The sequence below is a fragment of the Vulpes lagopus genome, chromosome 5, assembly GCF_018345385.1.
Source record: "Vulpes lagopus strain Blue_001 chromosome 5, ASM1834538v1, whole genome shotgun sequence".
In the NCBI taxonomy this organism is placed as follows: Eukaryota; Metazoa; Chordata; class Mammalia; order Carnivora; family Canidae; genus Vulpes; species Vulpes lagopus.
In genome coordinates this window covers 83,291,816-83,316,346 of record NC_054828.1, presented here as the reverse complement: position 1 = coordinate 83,316,346, position 24,531 = coordinate 83,291,816, and the positions used below count along the sequence as shown (strand labels likewise).

At 59.6% G+C, this 24,531-nt stretch overlaps 1 protein-coding gene across 5 annotated transcripts; it reads left to right on the top strand.

The window, feature by feature from the left end:
• Nucleotides 1-921: 921 nt before the first annotated feature.
• LOC121492047 (cytochrome P450 26B1) lies at nt 922-23,383 on the top strand. Of its 5 annotated transcripts, XM_041757291.1 has the most exons (8): nt 922-2,116; nt 2,869-2,947; nt 3,332-4,461; nt 7,992-8,216; nt 16,957-17,232; nt 17,494-17,649; nt 19,161-19,445; nt 19,837-23,383. In XM_041757291.1, exons 3-8 carry the CDS (start codon nt 4,258-4,260, stop codon nt 20,227-20,229), a joined length of 1,539 nt encoding a protein of 512 aa, XP_041613225.1. In that variant the 5' UTR covers nt 922-2,116; nt 2,869-2,947; nt 3,332-4,257; the 3' UTR covers nt 20,230-23,383. The 5 variants fall into 5 exon arrangements, with proteins under 5 accessions (XP_041613225.1, XP_041613226.1, XP_041613224.1 ...); XM_041757292.1 differs by having other exon boundaries at nt 922-2,947; nt 3,836-4,461; XM_041757290.1 differs by having other exon boundaries at nt 922-2,947; nt 3,785-4,461.
• The last annotated feature ends 1,148 nt before the right edge of the window (nt 23,384-24,531 follow it).

The following is a 24,531-nucleotide window of genomic DNA, read 5'->3' as shown; positions in this document are numbered from 1 at the left end:
AGGAAAAAGGATTGTAGACGGGGTTGGGGTGGGGGTGGGGGTGGGGGGGTGAGTGTGCAGGATTTCCTGGGATACTAGCTGCAGCAGCCTGGAGGGAGACGGATGCTTACAGGGGAACAGGTGATCATTCTCAGGCCAGGATGAGAAAAATATTCCGACCCATAGCCCACTCTTGCTCCCTGAGCCTCATGGGTTGAGCCGTGACCCACCTTTGGGGCAGTGCATGAGGGGGCAGCCACATTCCTTTGGCCAAAGGAGAGGTTGGGTGGTGTTCCAGAGGACTGGGGTTCAGTCTGGGGTCAGGGGCAGGGTCAATCTGTGACCAGGATTAAGGGTCAATCTGGAAATTAGGCTCCGGGGTTTGTTTTAGGTCAGGGTGACAGGTCAGACTGAGGTCTGGGGCCAGGGTTCAGAAGTCCATCTGAGGTGGATGAAGGAATGTCCTCTGATGGAATCCAACTGGTGACGATAGTCGCTGACCCTTCTCTGTCCTGGCCCCTCCTAGCTAGCCTGCTCCACACACCCGGCGTTTGTACTTTTTCCAGCATCTCTGGCACATTTTAGAAAACTCTACCACCATGGCTTTTCTTCTCTTTTGTCCTAAGTGCTTTTTGGGATTTGAGCAAAGAGATGGTTCCAATTAGGAAATCCAGAAACTATTGTTGTTGGGCTGTGCTGTTCCTGTGGACATTCCCCAGGACCCCATTTTGGTGGCTGAGCAAGAAGGACTCAGAATGACTTCCCTGTGCCCCCTCCAAATTCCCACTCTGCCACTAGAGAGGAGGAGGGGAGGGAAGTGCACAAAAGCCATCTCCAGGAGCATGGGCAGGGAAGGGGAAACACAATGACTTCTGGGGCTGTGATCCCGCAGAACAGACACTCTTGTGGACTTTTGAAGTTGGTGGCTGGGAGGTGGGCGCTGTGTGAATTTGTTGATGGTGCTTCTCAGAGTGCATATGCCTTCCTACGTATATGTGTGTGCTCACTATCTGCCTGTGCAGATAGACAGTACCTCGATAAGGCCGTGTGCCCATCGTTTCACAGATGTATGTATGTGCATCCTTTCAGAGATGGGTGATCCTATGGGTGGGCTCCCCAAGGGCATCTTGCCCATTTCACCACCGTGGGGCCAGTGCTATGTCTGGGGGTCAGGCTAGATAGACTCTTAGGGCTCTTCAAAATAGTGGGGACTCAACGATCCCTCCCCAGCCCCATTTTCACCCAGCTTCAATCCCACATGGGGAGCAAGGTGGTGCTGGCCTCACCACTCCTGGGTCCCCAGTGCAGTTGACTGTCCTGTGAAACCTCCTCACTGTGATGGTGTGTTCTAGCTTTGTATTTCTGAGGCCACAGTAGTCCTGACAGGAACTTTGTGAATATCTCAGCCCCAAGCTTCCCCGGGTGTGTGTGTGTGTGGGGGGGATCTGAGGGCACTGGGGAGGGAAGGCAGCCCTCTGGGAGCCGACTGGCAGGCCCTATGGGGCTGATTGCCCAGTGCCAAGGAAGATTGAGGGCGGGAGGAACGCGAATCGCTTCCCCCCAATCTGTAGCACTGCAACTGTCCACCAGGTGGGGTTCCAAGGCAGAGAGTGAGAGTCCAGATGCCAGAGCTCTGGAAGCAAGAGACCAGCTTTCAGATCTCTGTGGCCACTTCAGCCTCCGAAGCGCTCGCACAGGGAGGGACAGCACATATGCTCACACCTTAGACGCTCACACACACTCTCTTCTGGTGAACTCTAAAATAGAAGGATATTGGGTGCAGGGGAGGTGTTAAAAGGGGAGTCTAGTTTCGTTTACACACACACCACTTTAGACTGAAGGTGGGATATCGAGTCTTCTGCTCTGGGAGTGCGAGAGAGCGAACGGCAGAGACAGGGGGGCTGGGGGAGAAAAGGACCTGCGGGAGAGGGCGAGCCAGGCTCTAGCTAGACGATGCCGCGCCTGGCGCGGGGAGCTCCATGTATCACAGCCACGCGGGAGGAGAGGCCAGATGACAGACGGATGCACCGATGCACAGACACACATATGGCTCCAGAGAGAACACACAAACCCGCGGGCACACCACCCCGCGCCACAGATGTCGGGCCGCCCCGAGGACACACGCGCGCGCACACAGGTGCGGCCCCGGGCCACACGCACACCTCGCACAGGCGCGCGCGCTGGGCCCTCTGCGGCCGCCCCGAGAAGGTGGCCGCGCTCGCCCGGCGTGTTTATTTACTCATTTGTATCAATGAACGTTTGTGCCGGACTCCTCCCGCCTCCGGGTGCCCGGGCTGCCGCATTTGTCCTCGGCGCGGGACACTCACCGAGGCCGGCCCCGGGGTTCCTCCGACGCTGCGGGGGGCGGAGGGGTCTGCAAAGTTAGGGGGTCCGAGGGGAAGGGCTGCAGCGAGAGCGGCCCGGGGCGCGGACGGGGAGAGGGAAACCTCGGAGTCTCGGAGGATGAGAGACCTCTGCAGGGGATGGGGGCAGGGGTGGCGGAGAGACCCCGGCGTCCGAGGTTTGGGGATGCCCGGATCCGGGATGCGGGACCCTGGCCAGGGGGAACTGGGAGGGGCAAATGGGAGGGTGGAGGGGTCGCGGGGGATAGGAGCCGGCGGGGTTCCGCGGGGTTGGAGCCAGGGACCCCAAGCACGGTCCAGGGGCTTTCGGAGGCCCTCAGTCTAGGGGCAGTCGGGCGGAGACCTCGGCCGCTGGGGCGACGGCCCACACGGGACTGCCCCGGGCGGGAGGAGGGGGCCGGGGGCCGGGAGGGAGGAACAGAGGAGGGAAGTAGCCTAGCAGCCAAGCGGGCACTGCGAGAGCGCACCGTGCGCGCGCGTGTGTGTGTGTGTGTGTGTGTGTGTGTCTCCTCTCGTCCGTCTGTAGGTGCCGGGCTCAGCGAGACGCCGGCGAGAAGGAAGAGGAGGCGAGAGGTGAACTGAGTTTGATCCTGCGGCTGCTACAAGTGGGTCCCGGGCGGGCTGCGGGCGGCGGCGGCGGGCGGCGGGCGGCGGGCGGCCGGGGCGGGGCGGGGCGGGAGGCCGGCGGGCGCTCACACGCTCCGGCCGCCGGCCTCTCACCACGCCTCCGGCTTTGTAAGCACGGGGGGGGGGCGGTGGTGGGGAGCTGGGGGGGCTGGAGTGGGGGTGGGGTGGGGGGGCGGGCTGGCGGGGCGCCCACGGCGCAGCCTCCCGCCTCTATATAAACACACGCATCGCCTCGCTTTGGACTCAAATTCACATTGAGAGAAGCTTTTAAAACCACCAGCCCTGAAACCCTGCCTCCTGCTTTCCCCCCTCTCTCACTCCTTTGCCTTCCTTTCTGTTTTCCCCCTTTCTTCCCCCAGCAGCACCTCCAGAGCCGAGAGACTGCGTCCCGGGACGGATTGCCTTTTCTTAATTGATACAATAGCCCAGCTCCGGTTTTCACCTCCTCCCCGACCCCACCCCGCCTCACCCCGCCCGCCGCCGCCGCCGCCGCCGCCGCCGCCGCTTCCCCAGCGCCCGCTTCCCCAGCGCCGCTCTGCCGCCGGCCGCGTCCCGTCCCGACCGCGGTCCACCGGCTCCGCACCCGCGCTCCGGCCGCCGCGCCCGCCGCCTCGCCTCGCCCGCCGCGCCCGCCTCGGGGGTGCAGCGGCGGCTCTGCGGCTCGGGCGCGCAGCCCGGGGCAGCCCGCGGACGCCGGGCTCGGGCCCCGCCGCTCGCCTCGGCCGGGGGAGCCTTTCCCCCTCGCCCCCAAAGTTCCTGCGTTCGTTGGAATTTTTGCATTCAGATTTTTTTTTTCCCTTTTTTTCTCCACCTAGGAATTTGAGGGGAAAACTTTTGACCAATCGATCGCACTTTCTCTCCGCTAGCTCTTAACGAGAGAGGCTCCCGCTGGACAAAGTTTTGCAAAGTTTTCCGAGTGTGATGGTTGCGGGGAGAGCTAACCCACCAGCTTGATTCACGGCTTCATCTCACCACCCCTCGAGCAGCCCCTAAACCCGCTATAAGGGAACAAACAAACAAACAAACAAACAAAGTTACACTCCGAGAGACACTCGCCTCGGGTCTCCTCTCTCTCTCTTCTTTTAGGCAATTTCTTCCCTCCCTCTCTCCGCTCCCCTCGCAGCCTCCACTCCCCTTCCCTCGGCCCCTTCCTCCCTCTCTGTTTCGGTTGGAGGTGCCAGGACCCCCGGCCGCAGCCTCCCCTCCCCCGCCGCTCGCGTCCCTTCTCATCCGGCCCTCCCCTCCCCCGCCGCGGCCGACACAGCCAATCCCCCGAGCGGCCGCCAACATGCTCTTTGAGGGCTTGGAGCTGGTGTCGGCGCTGGCCACCCTCGCCGCGTGCCTGGTGTCGGTGACGCTGCTGCTGGCCGTGTCGCAGCAGCTGTGGCAGCTGCGCTGGGCTGCCACCCGCGACAAGAGCTGCAAGCTGCCCATCCCCAAGGGCTCCATGGGCTTCCCGCTCATCGGAGAGACCGGCCACTGGCTGCTACAGGTAAGGCTGCACTCGCTCCGCTGCTCTCCGGGGTCCGCTAGCGGCGAGCGCGGGGCCGTTGGAGCCGCGGGCCGGCCAGGGGGCGCCGGGAGCCTGAAGGCACCGGCCCCCGCCCCGCCCCTTCCCTCCTCTTTGCGGGTGCCGCCCGGGCTTCCCCTGCCCGCCGGTGGCGTGGTTCGGAGCCCATCCGCGCCGGGTGCGCAAAGTCTGGGGGCTGCCACGGAGAGGCCCCTGGACCCGAGAGGGCTCCCAAGATTGACTTTCTCCAGTCGCGGGCGGCCCAGCAAGGGTGCGTGGACGGTCCAGCGGGCTCCCCGCGCGCTGCGAGCCGGAGGGGGCGGCGGGGCTTGAGCACCTCTCGCCTCCCCTTCGCGCTCCAGGCCCCTGTCGCCGGCGGCTTCCGGGGGCTTTGGACGTGTCATTGGGACCCGAAAACTGAGTCGGGGAGAGGAAGGAGCCAGTGGCAGCCAGAGTTGCCCCCTTTAAGACCCCGGCTGTGTTCCTGCCGCGTCGTCGGCTGCGCTAGGTACAACTGCCCTGTCCACGGTCCAGGGAAGTGTATTTAGTGGTGGGGGAGGAAGGAGGTGACCCAAGGAAGATGAGAAGCCTGAGACCCGAGGGTTCTCGGCTTTTAAGGAAAAGGGTCTATTTACTTATTGGGTGGGGACACTTCAGCAGAGGAGAGAAATTTGGGATTGGTCTATTAAATCCAAAGTGTGTGTGTGTGTGTGTGTGTGTGTGTGTGTGTGTTGCTAGACGCCACACAACCGCACACGGCTGGTGATAATGGCGGTGGGTGCGCCGGGGACCAGACACAGGTAAGTAATGGGGAGATTAACCTGGAATTAACCTCGTCAAGTGCTGGACAAACGCTTTTACAACTTGATACACACCAGGTTTTTTCTTTTGGGTGGTGGTGGGGGGGCGCCTCTGGTTAACCGCGGGATGTGTGTGTTCTGTTCGTGTGAGCACCTGTTTTGTCCGGAGGATGCTGATGGGAGTTAAGAGAAGGATGAATGTCCTGAAGACAACCCCGGCAAGGGAGAGGTGAGGCGGGAGGCGACAGCAGGGACCTGTGGGTTTAGAAGTGAGAAAGCGTAGCTTGAAATTAACAGACGCGTGCAAGCCGCGAGCGCACACACAGAGACACACACCCCGCCCAGCCCCGCCCCGCGCCGAGTGACAGCGGAGCGGGGGCGGGGAGGGGGGCGCCGGGTTCCTCTGCGGTGTGGTCTTCCCAAGTCCCAGAATCTGTCCATCTCTTTTGGGGATGTCCATTCAGTGGGGGTGGGGTCCGCCTTAACCAACGGGGCTACCCTCCTCCGTAAAGGAATCCCCAGAGCCTCTCCCATGCCACCACACTTAAAGAGTTAACTGCGGCGGTGGTCTAGGCTTTTGGCCGAGAAGTTAGGAAATAAAATAACTCACGCGGGCATCAGCTCCTGTCTAGTTAGAGACAATCTGCGGAATCTGTGGCCTGTCGCCTCCTCCCCCCCCCCACCTTTCCTGACCTTTTCTCTGCTACCCCGAATGTCCCCTTGACCTTTCCTCCGAATCCCGCAAGGGCCTTCGGGGCTCCGCGTCCAACCCGCACAGCAGACGGGGGACCAGGCCTCCGCCTCCCCTTCCATCAGCCCGCGGGGCCCTGGACCCCGCGGTGGGAGGGAAATGGGGGATGCCTGTAGAAGAGCGCTGAAGGGGTTAATGGGAGCCCTCTGAATCCCAGCTTTATTTTTTTGGAGTCATTTATCAGATTTTACGGGGGGACCTCCAAGGGCTCTCCATTTCCACCGTGCGCCATCTAAACAGAGCCTAGGGCTAAAAATACAACATTTTTGTATAAATTGGACTCGCGGCCCGCGCGGCTGCCCCTATGAAAGTCCTCTTTGTGAAGACCGTGGAAACGGCGGACAAATAACTCTTTATTAATGCCACAAAAAACGCACTTTAATTATAGTTAGGCAGATCAGAGGCGGGAGGGGGCGGCGGGAGAGAGGCGGCGGCGACCTCGGAAAATTCACAACCCAACTTTTGTGTCGAAAGAAAAGAAAAACAGAGGAAAAGAAGGAGAGGAGAGACGGAGAGTGAGACGGAGCGAGGGAGACGGGTACAGCAGACGGAGGGAGGGAATCCCGCCCCCCCCCCCGCCCTCGGTCGCACCTCCACCCTCGCCCAGGTTCCTCTTAAAGGGGTAGGCGCCGTCTAGAACGGCGGCAGGGCGGGGGGCGCCGCCAGCCCGGGAGTGGGGTGGCGTCCCCCGGCGGCCCAGCCCCCCTCTCGGAGGCCCGGGCGCTCTGGGCTCGCTCCCTGTCGCGCGCCGGGGCGGGAGGCACATGTGGAAAAGCGATTAGGGCTCCGGGTTCTGCAGAGTCACTTTTCGGCAGTGCTGGGGTGTGTACACTTTTAGCTGGAGGATACTTTTCCGTAGAAGAAAGCAAAGGGAGGAGAGGGACCCACCCGGGCAAAGGGGGCGCCGAGCCGTCCCTCCGGGGGCGCAGGACTCGGTAGGTGCGGGATGTGCCTCCGCACGTCGCCGGCGGCCCGGCGAGCGCGCAGGACAGGTGGCGCCCCTCCCCTGGGAACCCGGAGGCCGCCCCGGAGGGAGAAGGGTTAACGCGGGGTGCGGTGGCGAGCGCCGACGTCAAAGGTGAGCGGGACGCCCCCGCCCCGCCCCGCCCCGCCCCGCGGAGGTCCCCTCGGTTTCCGGTACCCGCGCCGGGCCCGCTCAGCCAGCTCGTCTGCGCGCCGCCGCGGCCGGGGCCTAGGCGTCCTGGGCTCGCGCGGTCGCTGCGGCCGCGGGGGATCCGGTTACCTGTGACGGCCGCCCCGCCCCGCCCCGCCCCGCGGGGAGCGCCGTCCTCCGAGCTCCCGTTCCAAACTCGGGGGCGGCGACGAAAATCCTCCTCGGTTATCCCCCGGGCAGACTGCGTTAGGGAATCGCGGCTCTCGGCCCCGTGACCCTTCCTTGCAGATCCCTAGGAGAGCCGCCGGGCCCTTCGCGGCCCGCCCCTGAGGACGGAGGAAACCCCAGCCCCCTTCCGTAGTGACTGCCTCTGGGCACGCACCGCTCTCCGCTATAAATAATCTTTGGCCTGCGGCCACCCCGCGGGGTCTCGCCAGCCCGTGGCCGGGAGCCTGGAAATATTTATTCCGAGAGTCTCCCGAGCGTGAGGCGGGGGAGCGGGGGGGAGGGGGCGGAGGCTCTAGCTTCGGGTCCCGCCGTCCGGATACCTTTTTCCTCCCGCAAGTCATTACCAAAACACACCCTCCCGAGGGGTGCCCCGGGCCTCCCGCCTTCCTGCGTTATTTATTATCCTCTAGGCCCTACTTCCTAGTTCTTGTGCATACTATGAAAAATAAAACCCTCGTGCGTGTGCGTGTGCGTGTGCGTGTTTGGGGGGGGGGCAGGAGAACTGGCGGCCCAGGCGGGATCCCCTGCGCCTCCTCCGCGGGCCCTCCGGGCTGGGCCTCCGGGACATCCCATCTGGAGATGGACGCCCTGAGACGGGTGTCTTCCGTGGTTCCCCCAGGGTTCTGGCTTCCAGTCGTCGCGAAGGGAGAAGTATGGCAACGTGTTCAAAACGCACTTGCTGGGGCGGCCGCTGATCCGCGTGACAGGCGCAGAAAACGTGCGCAAGATCCTCATGGGCGAACACCACCTCGTGAGCACGGAGTGGCCACGCAGCACGCGCATGCTGCTGGGCCCGAACACGGTGGCCAATTCCATCGGCGACATCCACCGCAACAAGCGCAAGGTAAGAGCTCTGTCTGGGTTGGGAGCCTCGCAACCCCGCTCTGACCCCGTTCTTCCGTGCACCCGTCTCGGGTGAGAGGAGTCTGTGGAACCCCAGGGACGCCGCCACCCCAGTCTGCGCCCCCATTTCACACCGTGCTCGAGGATCCCACAGCTCCGTGTCTAGACGGCTGTGCTGCAGGATCCGGAGCCCGCAGGCCTCCTCCGGGTCTGCGGGTTTGTCGGCGCGCTGTGCGTTCCCACTGCCAGGTCCGGAGGTGGCTGTTGCGGGGAGGCGAGGTGCACAGAGCTCGAACGTGCAAGGAGCAGGGCGTCGTCCAACGCCTGTCCTCGCGCGCTCCCCAAAACCGAAAAGAGAAACGGGCAGACGGTGCTCCATGCACCATGCTCCCTTTCGCCCTGGTTCCCTCAGGAGTTCGGAAGACTGGAGACGGATCTTTGTAAAACCAAACCTAGCCCTTCTGCCACTGGTTGCTTAAGGGCGACGCGGGCAGGCGCGGGGAGCCGAGCACGCGGTGCGCGACGGCTGCAGGGCCTCGCCTAGGAAGAGGGGGCGGGGGGCGCGGGGGCTGGAATTTGGGTCACCGCCGCACAGGTCTGGATGGTGGAGGAACGGCGAAGGGTGGGGGAACCGCGGCGGCGCTGCGGGGGATCAAGGCGCACCTACCCCCTCCCACAAAGAGGAAGAGAAAGTGGGTGTTTATCCCGTGGATTTCCCGAGCGCCTGAAAGAGGCGCGGAGGCGGCGAGCCAGCGCGCACCGAGCTGCTTCCCCGCCCCCTCGCCGCGCCGCCCGCGCCGCCCCGCCGCCCCGCCGCCGCGGCGGCTCGGAGCGCGGGCGGCACGTGCTGTTTGAACTGCAGTAACCCCAAAGCCGAGTCGCCGGCGGGCGGGGCGGGGCGGGGCGGGGCGGGGGCCGCGGGCTGCGCGCGGCCGGCGAGGGGCGCTGCGCGGCCGCCCCTCCCTCCCCGTTCTCCACGGGGTCGGGGGACCCATCCCGGTGTGAAGCCTTAAGGAGAGACAGGCCGCAGCCTCTGCTCATCCGGGAGCAGTGGCAGAGTCGGGGGTGGGTGGGGGCGACCGTGAGCAGCCCCCTCCACCGGGAGTCTATGCGAAGAGGTCTTGGTGAACGTAGGAATTCGCCTCGGAGTAGCTGCGGTCTTCGAACTGCCTGTGAAGAGTAGTTCTCCGTGGCAGACAAAAGGAGGCAAAGTCTGACGGAGGAGACAGCCCCCCTCCCCGTAGAGCACGGATTTCAGGGACTGGGAGGGAGCTTCTAGAGTAGTCTCCCGCATCTGCCTCACTAGAGCAGGAAACAGCTCACACGTCCAGGGGACAGATGGGGAGTGGCTGGCAGGGGGCTTATAAGACGCTATTTTTTTTCTTCTTACTCTTTATGACTCCACCCGAAGCCCGTTCCAAGGAGTGAGACAGCCTGAGACTCTGAAACCCCAGCTCCAGGGGCTATGTCTGCTTCCTCATTTTATCTTTATAGAGGCTTTGACAGGAAAACACTGATTGTCCCCTTCTCGCAGAAGGGGACACTGAGGCTTGGCGTGTTTGAGAGACTTGAACCAGGTCAGGAAGCAAAGAAAAGGCAGGACAGGGCATGAAACACAGGCATCCATGGGAAGAGCTGTTTCTGGGCCACCAAGAAGAGCCCTACTTGAATTCTGCCCACCTGGGCTTGCCAGAGCTGGAGGTGGGGTGGGGAGGAGATGCTGGGAGGAAAGAGAAGGCCTGGTCAGGACCAGAGTTTGAGACCCTGGGGGAGCAGAGGGCTTTGGGGCAGGGCTGTTGTCTTGTGCTTCCACCCACCTTGTACCTGACTTGGCTGTGGGCCTCCAGGTGGGCAGGGCCCATCTGGAAAGCCCCAAGGTTTTGGCTCACATTGTCCATTTGGGAGGGGGGAAGAAGATGGCACAGAGAAAGCTGCCAGAGGAATGCCTCCAGGGGGTATGGGGGTGGAGATGGGGCAGGGGCAGTGGCCCTGGAACAGAGCCACAGAAGAGGCACTGATGGTCTCCCTATTCGGGGCACCCTATCCCCTAGCTCCTTGGGGATAGGAAGCCGCCAAAAAACAGTTCATCCTGACAGAGGTTTGGGAACACAGTGCACGGGCCCTCCCTCTAAGTGTCCTAGCGCATGTTTGCTATGTGGCATGTGTCTGGGTCCTATGGGAAATGGGTGGACAAAAGGGTCCTTCCCCCCAAATCTCTCTAATTCATGTTCCATAAACTTAGGTTTACTGAACCAAATTGAAGGCTGTGGGTCAGCTGGACACAAAAGTGGGCAACTTGGTCCTTGCCTCAAGAAGTAGAGTCTAGCTGGATGGATGAGAAGAGAGTCTTCAGGGGCTGATGTTGGTCCTGGAGAGAATGGCCAGTCTGCTGGACCCCACAGTCTGTCAGTGTCCCGAGGACCCAGCCTGGCCAGCGTGGGGGGATGTGCCGTGCACACTGCCTTATCCAGTCCATGCTGCAGTCGTGGACCTGGCTAGTGAGCAGGCAGCTGGGCCAGGCCCAGGCCTGGTTAGAATGTACTCACAGGAAGTAAGGCCCAGGTGTGCTGGGGCCGGCTGGCAGGGAGCTAGGAGCGTCACTGTTTCCACTGGGGCTGGTGGCCCACCCCTTCTCTGGGAGGTCTGACCAGATGTGCTGGGAAGGGGCTCCTTACAGCCATCGCTGCACTCCAGGTGTTTGCCCTCCTATCCTGGTGGTCTAGGGCCAAGGTGGCTGGGCTTGCCAGGCAGAAAGTCCAGAAAGTCTTGCCCAGTCTAGCAGAATCCTCTTAAGAGGCCAGGTCTGTGTCCCTATAGGCACTACCTCAGACTCTGTCCTTCCTTGGGGGGCCTGAATGGAGTGTCTCTGATCGATGGGGGAGGGATGTCATCCCTCCTTGCATGCAGGGAGGCTGGGGTGTTGCCCTAGAAGGGTGGATGAAGTGTGGTAGGGTGGAAGGGTGTGGGGAGGTTGTCAGAGACACAGAGGAGGAATTTAGGGGTACTTATGGAAGCCCCCTAAGTGCACAGCCCCACAGCCCAGAATCAGGTATTTCCTCTGAGTGCCTTTGCACCAAGGCCAGCAGCTTTAGGGGGCCTTAGACAGTAGCCCTGTCAAAATGTGGAGAGCATCTCAGAGGATGCACTTCATCCTGAATTCCTGGTGTCCTAGAGACCCCAGGCATGGCTTTCTTGCCCCTCCAACCCAGACTCCTGGCTACAGGGACTTCTGTACTCAAGGCTAAGGTGAGGGGAACAGCTTCCCAGGCTTTTGGAGGCAGGAGTAAGAAGCCCTGCCTAACCACATACCACTCCTCACTGACTTGGCCTTTGGGCCTGTCCTGGGTAGGGTTGGAGGTTAGGCTCAGGATCACTGCATTTCTCGCAGAAACCCTGTACATCCTGGGGTTTGTGTTGGGGTGGAGAGTCCAGGAAGTGCTTCAGCAGGAGGGCAGAACCAGGAGGGTTTGGGGGTCTTCGGGGAGGCCGGCTCAGACTGGCTCTTGATGGCCTTTGGACAAGTGCTCAGCCTCTGGCTGCAGAGTCTCTCCAGCTTAGTTGAGGGCAGAAGTTCCCACCTGCCAGGCAGGGCAGGGATAGGAAGGTGGGCGGCACAGCCAGGCAGTGCAACGACTGAGAGCTCAGCTCCAGCCCCCTGGCATGGGCACAGGGCCTTTGTTCTGCCGGCCCAAGAAGTCCTTCACTCAAAAGTTACTGTAGCACCAGCCAGTGGGTACAGGGGCTGCTGAGGGGGAGGGTGGCAGGAGCGGATCTCTCTGAAGGTCAGTGGGGGAGGGAGCCCACGGCCAGCCAGCCGCCAGAGCGCCTTAGAGTGGGTGCCTCCCTCCACACTGCTCCCTGTGCCAGGCAGGGGGTGAGTGGTCTGGCCAGGCGTGGGGTTCATCCCCTCCCTCTACCCCCTTTTCTCTGTCCTCCCAGGGCAGGGAGGGGTCCAAGGCTGTGATGCTGATGTGTCTGCTCACTCTTCCAGCCTTGGGAGACAATTCTGGCCTTGATAGCGAGTGGGCAGGCTTGGCTGGGGTCTGCTCTGGCCCTGAGCCCCCCTGTGCCTGCCAGTGTATCCATTCAGGCTGCCGGACTGAAGGGCTGGGGTTGGGGATGCGTCTCCAGGAGATGAGAAGTGCTGAAGCGGGGACACAGTAACCAGAACAGCTGGCCTTCCCCTGAGAATAAGCTTGGCCATAAAGGAGGGTCCCCTTAGGGCTCTTAGATAAATTCTGAGCCCCCGGGACTGGTGGAGGGTGGATCTTGAATCAGTGGGGTTTGGAGGTGGGGGGAGATGGGGTCGGGGCCACTGGTGGTCATGGCCTGGACTGGGCCATTGGGAGGGCCCTTCCCCCATTGGGCCTCAGCTTTCTGAGGCGTTTTGCTATGGCTGGAAGAGGGATGGGAGTCTGGGTGAACCTAACCTTTCAGATTCTGTGGCTTAGCAGGTAGCTGCCAAGTGCTGCCCTCCCTCCCCAACCATGTGCTTGTGTCTTGGGGGGAGCCATTAGGGGAGACAGAGCTAGAGTTAAATGGGGGACAGGCACTCTGTTCCCATAGGTGTCTGGGACCCAGAAGCGTGCACAGCCTGGGGGGTCTGGGCCAGCCCCTCCCAGCCAGAGTGGCAGAGTGGAGGCAGCCAGGGTGAAGTCGAGGCCCAGTGGAAATGCCAGGCATCTGGGAAGATGACGTCCTCTCTCGTCCTCCCCCTTACTTGAGTCTAAAGCACACACCTTGGCGTCACCGAGCGCTGTGCTGACGGCTGCTCCTGCCCCAGCCCTGCCTGCCCTCTGTTGCTCTTTCCACTCCGCAGGCTGCGGCTGGGGCTCTGGCTCCTTGCTCGGCGGCGGGTAGCCTGCCCAGGCCCCCACCCTCCCGGGCAGCCAGCCGCTTCCATTCCTCCCAGTCTGAGTCACTGGCCCAAGGAATAGGTTCCCTCTCCAGCTCTTCCCACTCCCGAGGAGGCCTGTCCAGAGGCTGTCTGTCCATCTGTTCAGCCACAGCCACCAGCTGAGAAGGGGCGGGGTTATCTGGCTGAGCGGGTCAGCACGCAGGGCCCTAGGGCTCCAGTGAGCAGCCCTTCTCCCAGGGGCACCCAGCGAGAGGCGGGAGGCGGAAGCAAGCATTAGTAGAAGCAGTTATGGAGAATCTGAGCCTTGACCAGCCCCCTGGTGCCCCACCTCCACCCCCTCCCATTCAGGGCTGAGAGAGAAGCAGGGACAAGGCCATTGAGCCTGTCACTTTGCTGGAGAAACTGATGGAGGTTTCTAAGCACGCCCTTCAAGGTGGGAGCCCGTCCACCCTGCCTCTGTGCCTGGGAGTTCCCGGTTCTCCCGTGACACTTGGCCTTCTCTCTCCGGGCACCGACGCTGCTGGGAAGTCCATACCTGCTGCTCCTTCTGCAGGGCTTAGCCTGGGCCAGAGCTGGTTCCCGATGACCTTTGTCCAACATTCTTGCTCCCTTTTGGCTTTTGGGAATTCCTAGGGAAGCTCCTGAGGGAAACAAAGCAGCTCTGGCTCCTATTACAACTGTGGTCAGGGCAGTCGGCTCTGGGGGCTGGGAACCTTTCCTCTCTTGTCTCTTTGCACTAGCAGCTCTGCTGGGCACTTTCCCATGTGCCCGAGTCCTGACCCCGGCTGCCCGACATGGCTCAGGCCTCCCGCGGCCCTGGCCAGCACCTCCACCCCCTCCTGGCCTTTGTGGTAGGTGGTGGTTTCTGGGCTGCCTTGGCTGGCTGCAGGAAGTGCCTCTGTTGTTAATCCTGGGCACTGACCTAGGGATGAGGACCTGGAGTTCTAGTGCCTGGGAGGCCCTGATACAGATGGAACAGCTGGGCTGGAAGTAGGGTCATGGCCTGCATGACCTCTGAGCGGAAGTCCCTTGACTCTCAGAGTGCCTGCCTATCTCCCTTTGCTTTGCTTCTCCTTTCCCCCTCCTCAGGGGGCCTCTGCGAGGAATCCTAGATGGGGCAGCTAGGCGGGAAGGGACCCAAGAATATCCAGTTAGAACCCTCATGAAGCCAGTGGGGAAGCTGAGCCCCAGAGAGCACAGTAACCTGCTGGCTGCCAGTGGTGAGTCCTGGGCTGGGTCAAAAGAGCCCTGGACGTTTCCAGAAGCCCCAGCCCAGAGGCCGGCAGGTGTGGGGTGGCAGAGGGCCTCCTGGGGTCATTCCAGCCTCTGCTTAGGACCCCTGTCTACCTAGGAGTGACGCGTGGAACCCCTACCCTTGGAGTCCATCTCCCCAGTCACATGTCCCCTGGGTCCTCCTGTCCTCCTTGGACCCCAAGGCTTGCAGAGGAGCAATTCAACTGGCCATCACTAGAGGGCGCAGAGAATGTAACCTTTGGGGCAGGACAGGGCTCATGGGCGGGTGACTCCTCACAGTGCGCGTGGGTCCTCAAAGAGCCTCCTTTGGTAACCCTGGGATGGCCCCTCCTGGGCCACTGTGGCCTGTGTAGGGTGTCTGTGTGGGGGCCTGGTAGGCACTTAACCAGGTGATTCAGGCAGTGCCAGGTTCTGGGCTTTTCGGAGGGGGCAGCATCTAGTTTGGGACACCTAAGTGTTGGTGTTTATGTCCTCTGTATATTGAAAGGAGCCACAGAAGTCACCCTGTTCAATCTTACCATTTCATAGGTGAGGAAGCTGAGGCTGGAGGGCATGACTTGGCCACGGTTGTGCAGTGAGTTGGTGTGTGGTCTTGGGTTAAAACATAGGTCTCTGGGTGGCCAGCCTGCCTTTCCCCACCACCCCACTGCACTTAGAGCCTAGCTGGCTTGGACTTTGACCAATCTAGGTCTGCATGGCTCCTCCACATGCCCACCTCTGGGCTGGGGTGTCTTGTTGGCTGGGGGCCCTGGCCGGTCCTTGCCCCTACCCCTTCCATGACCATACTCCTCAGGTGGCCCTGAGCCAACCAGCTCTAGGCCAGGTACAACCTCCCTATCTCTGCCTGCCTCCACCTCCAGTCTCCCCATCGAGGCCTGGTAGCCACAAAGTACCTTTCTGCCTCCCTGATGAGCACCTTGCTGTTTTGTAAGGGCCCATAGTTGGCCAACACTAGGCTCTGGGGACAGGGCCCCATTCCCACCCCATTAGACTCTGATCAGGAGCTGAACTGGATATTCTAAGGAAACCAGAATGAGGGGCAGGCTGAGGCAGAGAGCACTGCCTTTAGCCAGAACCCTCTGAAGGGATGTGGCCACTGAAGCCTCCCTCGCGAGTTCCCGGGACCCCCACAGCTGAGCAAGGTGTGAGTGACCCATTCAGACCCTGGCTGCCCTTGGCCACTTCCCGTCCTTCTGCATTTCAGCTGTCCCTTCGTGGCAGGAGCAGCCCCAAACAGTGCTGGCTTCTCTGCCCCTCGCCGGCCTCCTTCCCTCCCTCCGTCTGCCCACCGGGAATTTGGGAATGAAAGTGCTATTGTGAATGCCTGGCTGGGCCACTGAAGGACCGGCACTGTTATTTCTGCAAACCAGCCCTCCCATTAGCCATGCAGAGCTGAGGCCAGGAAAATGTTACCTTTTCCTCCTTGAGCTGACTGCAGGGGAAATTCTCACATTTACAGTTTGTGCGGTGGTTGTGTTTGGGGGACAGGCGGGGAGGGTGAGCGCGTGTGTGTGGTTTGCGCGGGGCAGGGTAAGGGAGCTAGTGGACTCTGTGTCCCCTTCCTCTGCACTGTCCCTCCCCTCTCCGCCTTCCCCAATGACCTTTCCCTCGGTGATGGTGGGGGTGCCTCCCTTCTGCTCCGGACTCTGGGGTGGGGTGGATAGAGGATGTCCTTCTTAACGAGTGAGACGCAAGGGCATCAGTAAATAAACTCACCTTCTACCCTTTCTTGTAACCTTGGGCAGCAGCCTGAGACTGCGTGCTGGGGCATTTGGGCAAGGATGGGACAGGAGGGGGTTACTGAGGACACATGAGGTTGGAAGGCAGAGAAGGTGGAAATGGGGACCACTGGTTACTTAAAATGGACCAGGAAGATGCAAGAAATCAAAATGGGCTTCTGTTTAGCCTTGTGATTTTGGGGGTAGAAAACTCTTGTCCCCATCCCCCTGCCTCCTGACTCAGCCATGTTGAAGACATTTTGATGGCACAGCTATTAACAGATCCGTAGGATCTCCACCCATTAGGTGTTGCCCAGGGAATGGGAGCAATTGGTGGTGGTGGTGGGGGGTGTCTCAGGAAGTCCTGCTTGCAGTCTAGCCTCAGATTCTCTTGTTCTTCCATCAGTGGAGACTAGCCACCTCCTGCTTTCCACCTCTTCCTTGTCCAGTCCACGCATCTGTGTTCCATTCCTCCTGGGCCCTTCTGCCCTGAGGCCTGGGAATTTGGGAATAGGCCCCTGCTGTGGAGGGGCAAGTTCCTCTGCAGACCTGCTGGCTGCTGGACTGCCCAGTCCCGGGGGCTTTGCCACTCTTTGGAGCTCATGCTTTTTTTCTGGGGGTCAGGAAAGGAGATGACAGCTCAGATATCCCTGTGAATAACATGGAAGGTCCTGACTTTGAATAAAAGTGCCCGTGCACTGTGCTTTCATCCTCTTTCCCCTGCCTCTGCTCCAAGGCACACGCAGTAGGAAGGGGTTTGGAGCAGGGGAGCCAGCAAGGTTTGTGTCTGGAGATGAAAAGTGGAGCTGGGTGGGAATGAGGGCCTGGTGTATCTGTGACCACAGCCCTAGGTGCGTGCTTCCGTGGGGCCCTGGAAGAGCTCCTCTGGCCAACCGCCCCCTGCCTTCCAGGTCTTCTCCAAGATCTTCAGTCACGAGGCCCTGCAGAGCTACCTGCCCAAGATCCGGCTGGTGATCCAGGACACACTTCGGGCCTGGAGCAGCCACCCTGAGGCCATCAACGTGTACCAGGAGACGCAGAAGCTCACCTTCCGCATGGCCATCCGTGTGCTGCTGGGCTTCAGCATCCCTGAAGAGGACCTTGGTCACCTCTTCGAAGTCTACCAGCAATTTGTGGAGAACGTCTTCTCCCTGCCTGTGGACTTGCCTTTTAGCGGCTACCGGCGGGTGAGCACCTAGAACCTGGGAAGAGAGGAGATGGACATCCACCAGCCCACGTTGAGGGCAAGGGTGGCTGACCATGGGACACTCACCAGTCACACAGGCAGAGGCCAGGTGTCAGCAGATGGGGGAGGGCGGAGCCTTCGCCTGCTGCTCTCTGCAGCTGAGATGGGAAGTTCTGGGAGGAGTCCCTCTGGATTTGGGAGGGGGCCTTTGGTGACACTATCCTTCCTCTCCAGTGACCACATGGCCCCCTTCTCCCCTCAGGGCATTCAGGCACGGCAGATCCTGCAGAAGGGCCTGGAGAAAGCTATCCGGGAGAAGCTGCAGTGCACCCAGGGCAAGGACTACTCAGATGCACTGGACATCCTCATTGAGAGCAGCAAGGAGCACGGAAAGGAGATGACCATGCAGGAGCTAAAGGTGGGGGCGGCCTCTCCGGTGGGCAGCACAAGCACCCCATGTTCTGTTTCTACCCATTCTGCTCCCTTCCCCACAGGGACTGTTTCTGGGCAGCTGTGGTGGTCATCACTGCCTGGGGCTGGGGGACCCAGCCAGCCTGCTTTGTGTATGTGTTCTGATGGGGAGGATGAGAAATACCCACAATACGTGGGGCTGCCCCTCACCACAGCTTCTGTGCACCCAGTCCTGGTACTGAGTGGGTCCCCCGCAGCAGTTGGGCTCCATGCTCTCCATCCCCCTCTGCCCCCAACCATCTCATATACCATTTAGGAGAAGATGCTGAAAATTGGCCTCTAGCAACCTCTGGACAGTCTCAGTGCCAGCAGCTTTATTGATCTCCTCACCTCCCTCGACCCCAAATATTCACCATTTCGGTGCATCTCATGGTCCCTAGAAGGGAAGCCCCTTGCTTGAGAGCAGCCTCAGCCCTTGGGGATGAGCAGGGAGATTTGGACCTCACTCTGGTCTCTCCTATCCCACCAGCCCTTTCAAGGTGGTGGCACTTGAAGCTGTCTCCTGGCCTGCCTGGCAGTGATTAAGCCCAATTGGGCTGCTAGCACCAAGACTGTCCACACAGGGCTCCAAGAAGGATTCCTGCCTGCCTCTTTTTAGGGTGGGTGCACCACCCAAAGAGGGATTTGTTAACTCATCCTTGTCTAGACTAGGCCACCTGCATGTCTGCCAGGTGCCTGTGGAGACTTACTGCATACCTCTCCATCCCCACCTTCTGTGCTTACCCCTAGTCTGACTGCAGCTTTTCCCCTGGTGAGCCATCGGGTGCTCCAGTGACCTTCCCTTCTCACAAGAAGTATTGTGACCCATAGGTGGTGCCATGCAAGTCAGGGACCCAAGTCCTTCCTTTGTAGAATACAGGCTTTGGGACAAAATGGCCTGTTGGGACCTTTGCCTGGGGCACCCATTGCTCAGGTGTCTTGCTCTCCTGAGAGCCTTGGCAGGGTCTGAGTCTTCTGGGGGCTGCCTCCCCTTAGCCTTCTCACTGCTGTCCCAGCACAGGTCACCATGGCTGTGGTCTCAGATCACCTCCCCAACCCCATCTGACCTCCTGCCAGATGTCCTGGGGATGGAGAAAGGGGCCAGAGTGGTCAGTTGGAAAGCCCAGTTGCAGATCTAGCCTACTTGCCCACACAGAGCCTGGCCTCTTGGGATTTGTTCTTCTTCTGGTTGTTCACTGCACTGATTAGGCCTGCTCAGGCTGGCTCAGGAATCCAGCAGTGAGTGAGAAGCAGCCCTACCCCAAGGGACTCCCAGGCTAGTGCCTCTGCCCTGGGCTGTAGCAGCCAGGGGATTGGCCCTGTGACCTGTGTCCATCATGGTCTGAAAGCCATAGCAATGTGGGGCCCAGGGGCAGGGCCCAGCTGGATGACCCTGGGGCGTGGGGGACCACTGGCAGAGGGGGGCTGCCCGAGGCTGGGCCCGCCCAGCTGAACCTGGATTACCTCTTGCCACTGTAGGATGGGACCCTGGAGCTGATCTTCGCAGCCTATGCCACTACCGCCAGCGCCAGCACCTCACTCATCATGCAGCTGCTGAAGCACCCAGCTGTGCTGGAGAAGCTCCGGGAGGAGCTGCGGGCCCAGGGCATCCTGCACAGTGGCGGCTGTCCTTGTGAGGGCACTCTGCGCCTCGACACGCTCAGCGGGCTCCACTACCTGGACTGTGTCATCAAGGAGGTCATGCGCCTGTTCACACCCATTTCTGGTGGCTACCGGACCGTACTGCAGACCTTCGAGCTGGATGTGAGGCTGGGCCCTGCAGGGCTGGGGCTTCCGGGGCCCCTGTGGGAACACTGCATCAGGGGTGGGTGCTGACTAACAGCAACACCAGCCTTCCTGTCAGGGTACCTCAGTCAGATGGGAGAGACCCTGCCCCAAATGCTGAGTCAGATGAAGCCAACCGGGATGTCCTATGTGAAGTTGCACGTGGACATCCGTAAACAAGAGACAGGACTAACATGCTGACAGGGATGCTGGGCAGGACTGGGGGACCCTAGGGCGGGGGGAAGGGGGTCTCTAGAAACATCTGGGCTCAGGGGGTGGGGGATGGCCGACAGGAAGTCATCGGCCCTCTCGCTGTCTGTCCTCTGGCTCTCACCACCATACTCCACCCCTGCCCCCATCTTGCCTCCAGGGTTTCCAGATCCCCAAAGGCTGGAGTGTTATGTACAGCATCCGGGACACCCACGACACAGCGCCCGTGTTCAAAGACGTGAACGTGTTCGATCCAGACCGCTTCGGCCAGGCCCGGAGTGAGGACAAGGACGGCCGCTTCCATTACCTCCCATTCGGCGGCGGAGTCCGCACCTGCCTGGGCAAGCATCTGGCCAAGCTGTTCCTGAAGGTGCTGGCGGTGGAGCTGGCTAGCACGAGCCGCTTTGAGCTGGCCACCCGGACCTTCCCCCGCATCACCCTGGTCCCTGTCCTGCACCCCGTGGATGGGCTCAGCGTCAAGTTCTTTGGCCTGGACTCGAACCAGAACAAAATCCTGCCGGAGACGGAGGCCATGCTGAGTGCCACAGTCTAACTGCGCCTAGCCGGTACCCCCACCCCAGCCCAGCCAGGCCTGGAGGGGTGGGGGCCGCAGGCACCAGAAGGGTCGAAACCTGTGTGTGGGAGAGGGTAGGAACGGGGAGCGGGGAGTGGCCCCCTGTACCTTGCCCCCTCCCCTGTCCCCTCCCTCCACCCCCAGTAAACCCTACCCAAAGCCCAAAGGGCCCCATCCTTCTGTGGGGGGAGGGCCTTTCCCCTGGTTCCTACTTCTGTCCAGTCCCTCCAGTTCCCCCCGGCTTAGCTCCTGGGAAGGGGCTGGTGGGGCGCTCCGCTTGCCCATTACAGTGTTAAATGTCAGTGGCTCGGCTGCAGCATGTGCTCCTGATGTCCCGAACTGGCCCCACCTCTCTATTGCTTTGGGACCCTTTTAGTCTGAGAGCAGGTAGTTGACGCTGGGGATGGAGGAGAAGAAGTGCCCCCTTTGGCGCTGTCTTTAGCACCCCTGTCCCTCCTGCTTTGACTCAGACTGGTGGAGCGCCCCTCCTGGTGTGGCTGCCGAAGAATAGCATCCTGGGTAACAGAACACAAGTCACCCTTGGTGGGGCGGGGGGGGGGGGGTGCTGCAATCAGCCTGGAGGGGCCTCACCCCTTCACCAGTTTGGACATTTGAAATTACCTATTGCTGCTACTTTTTCTCTCTTCTGACCTTGGGGCAAAGGAGCCCCAGGCCCTGTCCTCCCAGCATCCTCCCTGGTGGCCCTGGGCATACACACTGATGTCCCCACCTTCCCGCCAGGCAGCCTTGAGCCCATTCTGCTCCCCTGTCACACACACACAAGGCCTTTGGCTCTTGGGCTGCACCCCTGCCGCCCCCTCCAGCCCCCCTCCCCACCATCCCATATTTATTCACTGATATAACCGAATCTTGGCGTTCCTGGGGACTGGAACAAGCAACTCGTCTGTCCCCTAGCCTCCGTCCCAGCTGTCCAGGGCAGGACTTCTGCAAATGATGCAGTTCCCCCACCCCTAGGCTCCAGACCTCCTGTGGGTCCAACCTCAGAGCCTCACTCCCTGGGTGAAGTCCAGTCCCTCTGCCTTTGCCCTCTATGGAGATGGGGAGATGGCCCACTGTCCCCCTCCCTGCTCTGTCAAAAACCCTGATCATGTGGGGGATTTGGAGGCTACCACAAGCTCCTGCTTGGCCACTGTTTGCCCCGGTGCCCCCCACTCCTGCTAGTGAGCATGGGGACGTATACGGGTTCTTTCTTCTGACAGGGAGTGAGGGCCTCTGTGGTCCCTCTCTTGACCCTCACCCTTGGCCCTTTGCCCTTGGAAAGATGTCCTTGAAGTCCTTCCCACCTCAATGCCACTGTCTGCTTAGCCCAGCTCAGGGGTGTGGGGACAAGATGAAAGCAAGGGGAGGTGAGCATAGGAGGCAGCCCTTCTGCTGTGCAGACTCGGGTCCTCTGCCCTGGTCCCGAGGCAGCTACTGCACGGGGGCTGCAGAGCTGAGGAGGAGGGTATGTGCGATTTGTCAGAAGTGATTTGGTTGAAAACCGGCTGGTTAGGGGATGACTGGGGGAAAAAGGAGTAGCTCCTGCCACTGGCATTTCAAGTGTTGGCAATTTGGGATGCTTCCCGAGGATGATTTGGGGATCTTTGATGAGTCTCTGAATGATTTTGACTGTTTTCAGATTTTCTTTGCTTTCTGTGTTTCTCTATTGGCTTTTGATGTTCTAAAAGCAGTGAATCCTCTTTACAAGAAAAAAACACACAGAAGGGTACAGGATACCAATCCCTCTAGTCCCTCCCCACAGCACTGACTACTGTGGGCATCTGCGTGGCCCCTCTATGGTGCTCAGGGGGAGGATCCACCCCCCCTTGTCCCCACCCACACCCCCTTGTGGTAGGCTTTAGGAGAATGGGCTCATGGCTGGCAGACTGCTCTGTAACCCTGTTCTCAAATGTTTTATTTAGTTCCTACTTTTTCACTACTAAAATATCAGCGCAGAAAAGACATATTGGCAAAAAGACACTTTAAAAAATTTAGCAAAATCTCTCAATCCATCCCCCCAACACACACACACATACACACACACACACAGAATCTGAAAAGTAGGCAAAAATGTGTAAAGACTCATCAAAGCTTGCAAAATAGCTTCATGGTGCACCAAAATTTGTTAACCATAAAAAAAAAAAAAAAACCTCAGTGTCTGGAAGGTTCATGCTCCTTTAAGCTGCCCCAGCTTGCCCTGAACCAATTGTTTTTGACTGAATATCCAGGAATGCAGTAAGTGGTAGTTTAGACAGGAAGTCCACCAGGCCTAGCCCTGGTAAGGGGCTGGGGGGCTGGTGGGCTCTGGGAGGCATCGGTGGCCTTGTGTTGGGGTAACCGGCCTGGGAGGGGCAGAGGGAAAGGCTGAGGGGGTCCCTGTGAGGAGGAAGGAAGGATTATTTGCCCCGCTGGGTCTCAAAAGCAACAAGAACAGAACTGAAAGAAGCTCTTGACTGGCTGACAGGAGGGTTCCAGTGTTGAAATGTGGCCGTCTCGTCTCTGTCCACGCGTGTCTGTGTATTTGTGTGCCGGTTCAGTAGAGGTAGCGCTAGATGGGTGATGTTTCCTCACTTACCATTCCTAACTATTGTAACTTGACATTAAAAAGACAAAACCCCACAACACTTTTCCTGCCATGGGCTTGCAGATTGAAGCACTTTCGATGTTGGGCGCTGGCGTTTGTGTTCTGGGCACCATCCTGACCCTGCCCAGATCACTATAATATTATTTTATACACAAAACTTTTTTTTCATAAATGTTATAATTTTGTGTCTGTCTTTATAAACTATTATAAGTACTATTTTTGTTATAATTCAAAATAGATATTTAGTATAAAGTTTTTGCTGTTAAATATTTGTTATTTAGTAAAATATGAATTTTTTCTCTATTGTAAACATGGTTCAAAATATTAATATGTTTTTATCACAGTTGTTTTAATATTGAAAAAGCACTTGTGTGTTTTGTTTTGTTATGAAACTGGTGCCGTGTGAGTGTTTTTGCTGTCATGTGGTTTTAATCTGTATATAATATTCCATGTTGCATATTAAAAAAAATGAATGTTGTGCATTTTGTGATTTTGGAAATACTCAACCTGGCTCTTTTATAGACTTCCATAATAAACCGTGGGGACTCACTCTTGTTTGGCTGTCTTGTCTCTGTCTTCTCAGCATCACTATCAGGGTCCTCTGGGCCACCCCTGTTCCTTTTTGCAATGCCTACCTGTCAGGCAGGAAATTCTTCTCCACAAAGTTTGTCCTTTGAGACATACCCATCCCCCTGGGGTGAGGGGGAGGTGTAACTTTATGGCCACTGGTCCCCAAGGCCTGTTGGGGGACAGGGCAGCTGGGAGCTGGCTCTGCCGGCCGAGTCTGGCCATGAGTAGCTAAGCCAGGCCTCTTGGTGCTGGATGAGGCAACCCAGTGCTGAGGGCCTGTCCTCAGAGTCCATCTTGTTTACTTGAGTGAGGACACTCATGTCCATGGCCACATGGCCAATTGAGGAGCAGAGTTCAAGTCTCCTGACTTCCAGCCTCATGCCCCACAAGGCACTTCTCAAGAGCCTATTATGTGGTGGTTGCTGGAGAGAATAAGTTCCCTGATCAAATATGTTTGAGGGGAGGGTCAAGTAAAGATGGGCAGATTCCTTCACCACAGGACTTCCCAGGATCTTGAGCCTGAGAATGGGCACGTGAGGGGCTTCACAGTGTAAAGTAGACACAGACAAAAGGGTTCCCCAAGTGCATTTGACCCCTGAAACCATGTCCCCTTTCCTGTTTATCACACTCTGTGAAAAGGTGCCCTGCAACCTCGCTCACAGAGGCCAGAGGTGAGGCCAGTATAAAGGCATGCTGTCCAGGGCAGGGACAAGGACGATCCGGGGGGGACTCTGGGACCCAGGGGCCAGGGGTAGCGAAGGAGGGCCCAGCTCCAGCCCCAGCCTCAGCCTCAGCCCCAGCAAGGGCAGGGTCTTACAGTGCCCAGGCTGGTCCCATCCTCTGTGGCACCCAATCCCCTCCCTGCAGCCTAGGGTGGTTATCTCCCCCACACCCATGTTCCCAGCTGACCCAGAAAAGGCTTTTTATTTTTTTTGGCTACAGCATTGTTTGTTTGTTTGGGGTTTTTGAGATCTCATTAGTCAGACCCAGCTTCGGTTCAGAGTCCTCAGGCCCAGACAGGGTTGTAGGGCCTCTCCCCACCTGGCCACCTGGGCGCAGAGCTGGGCCACCCCGAAAAGAATCACCAGCATCTCCTGCACCACACGGCCAGGGCAGGACTTCCAGCA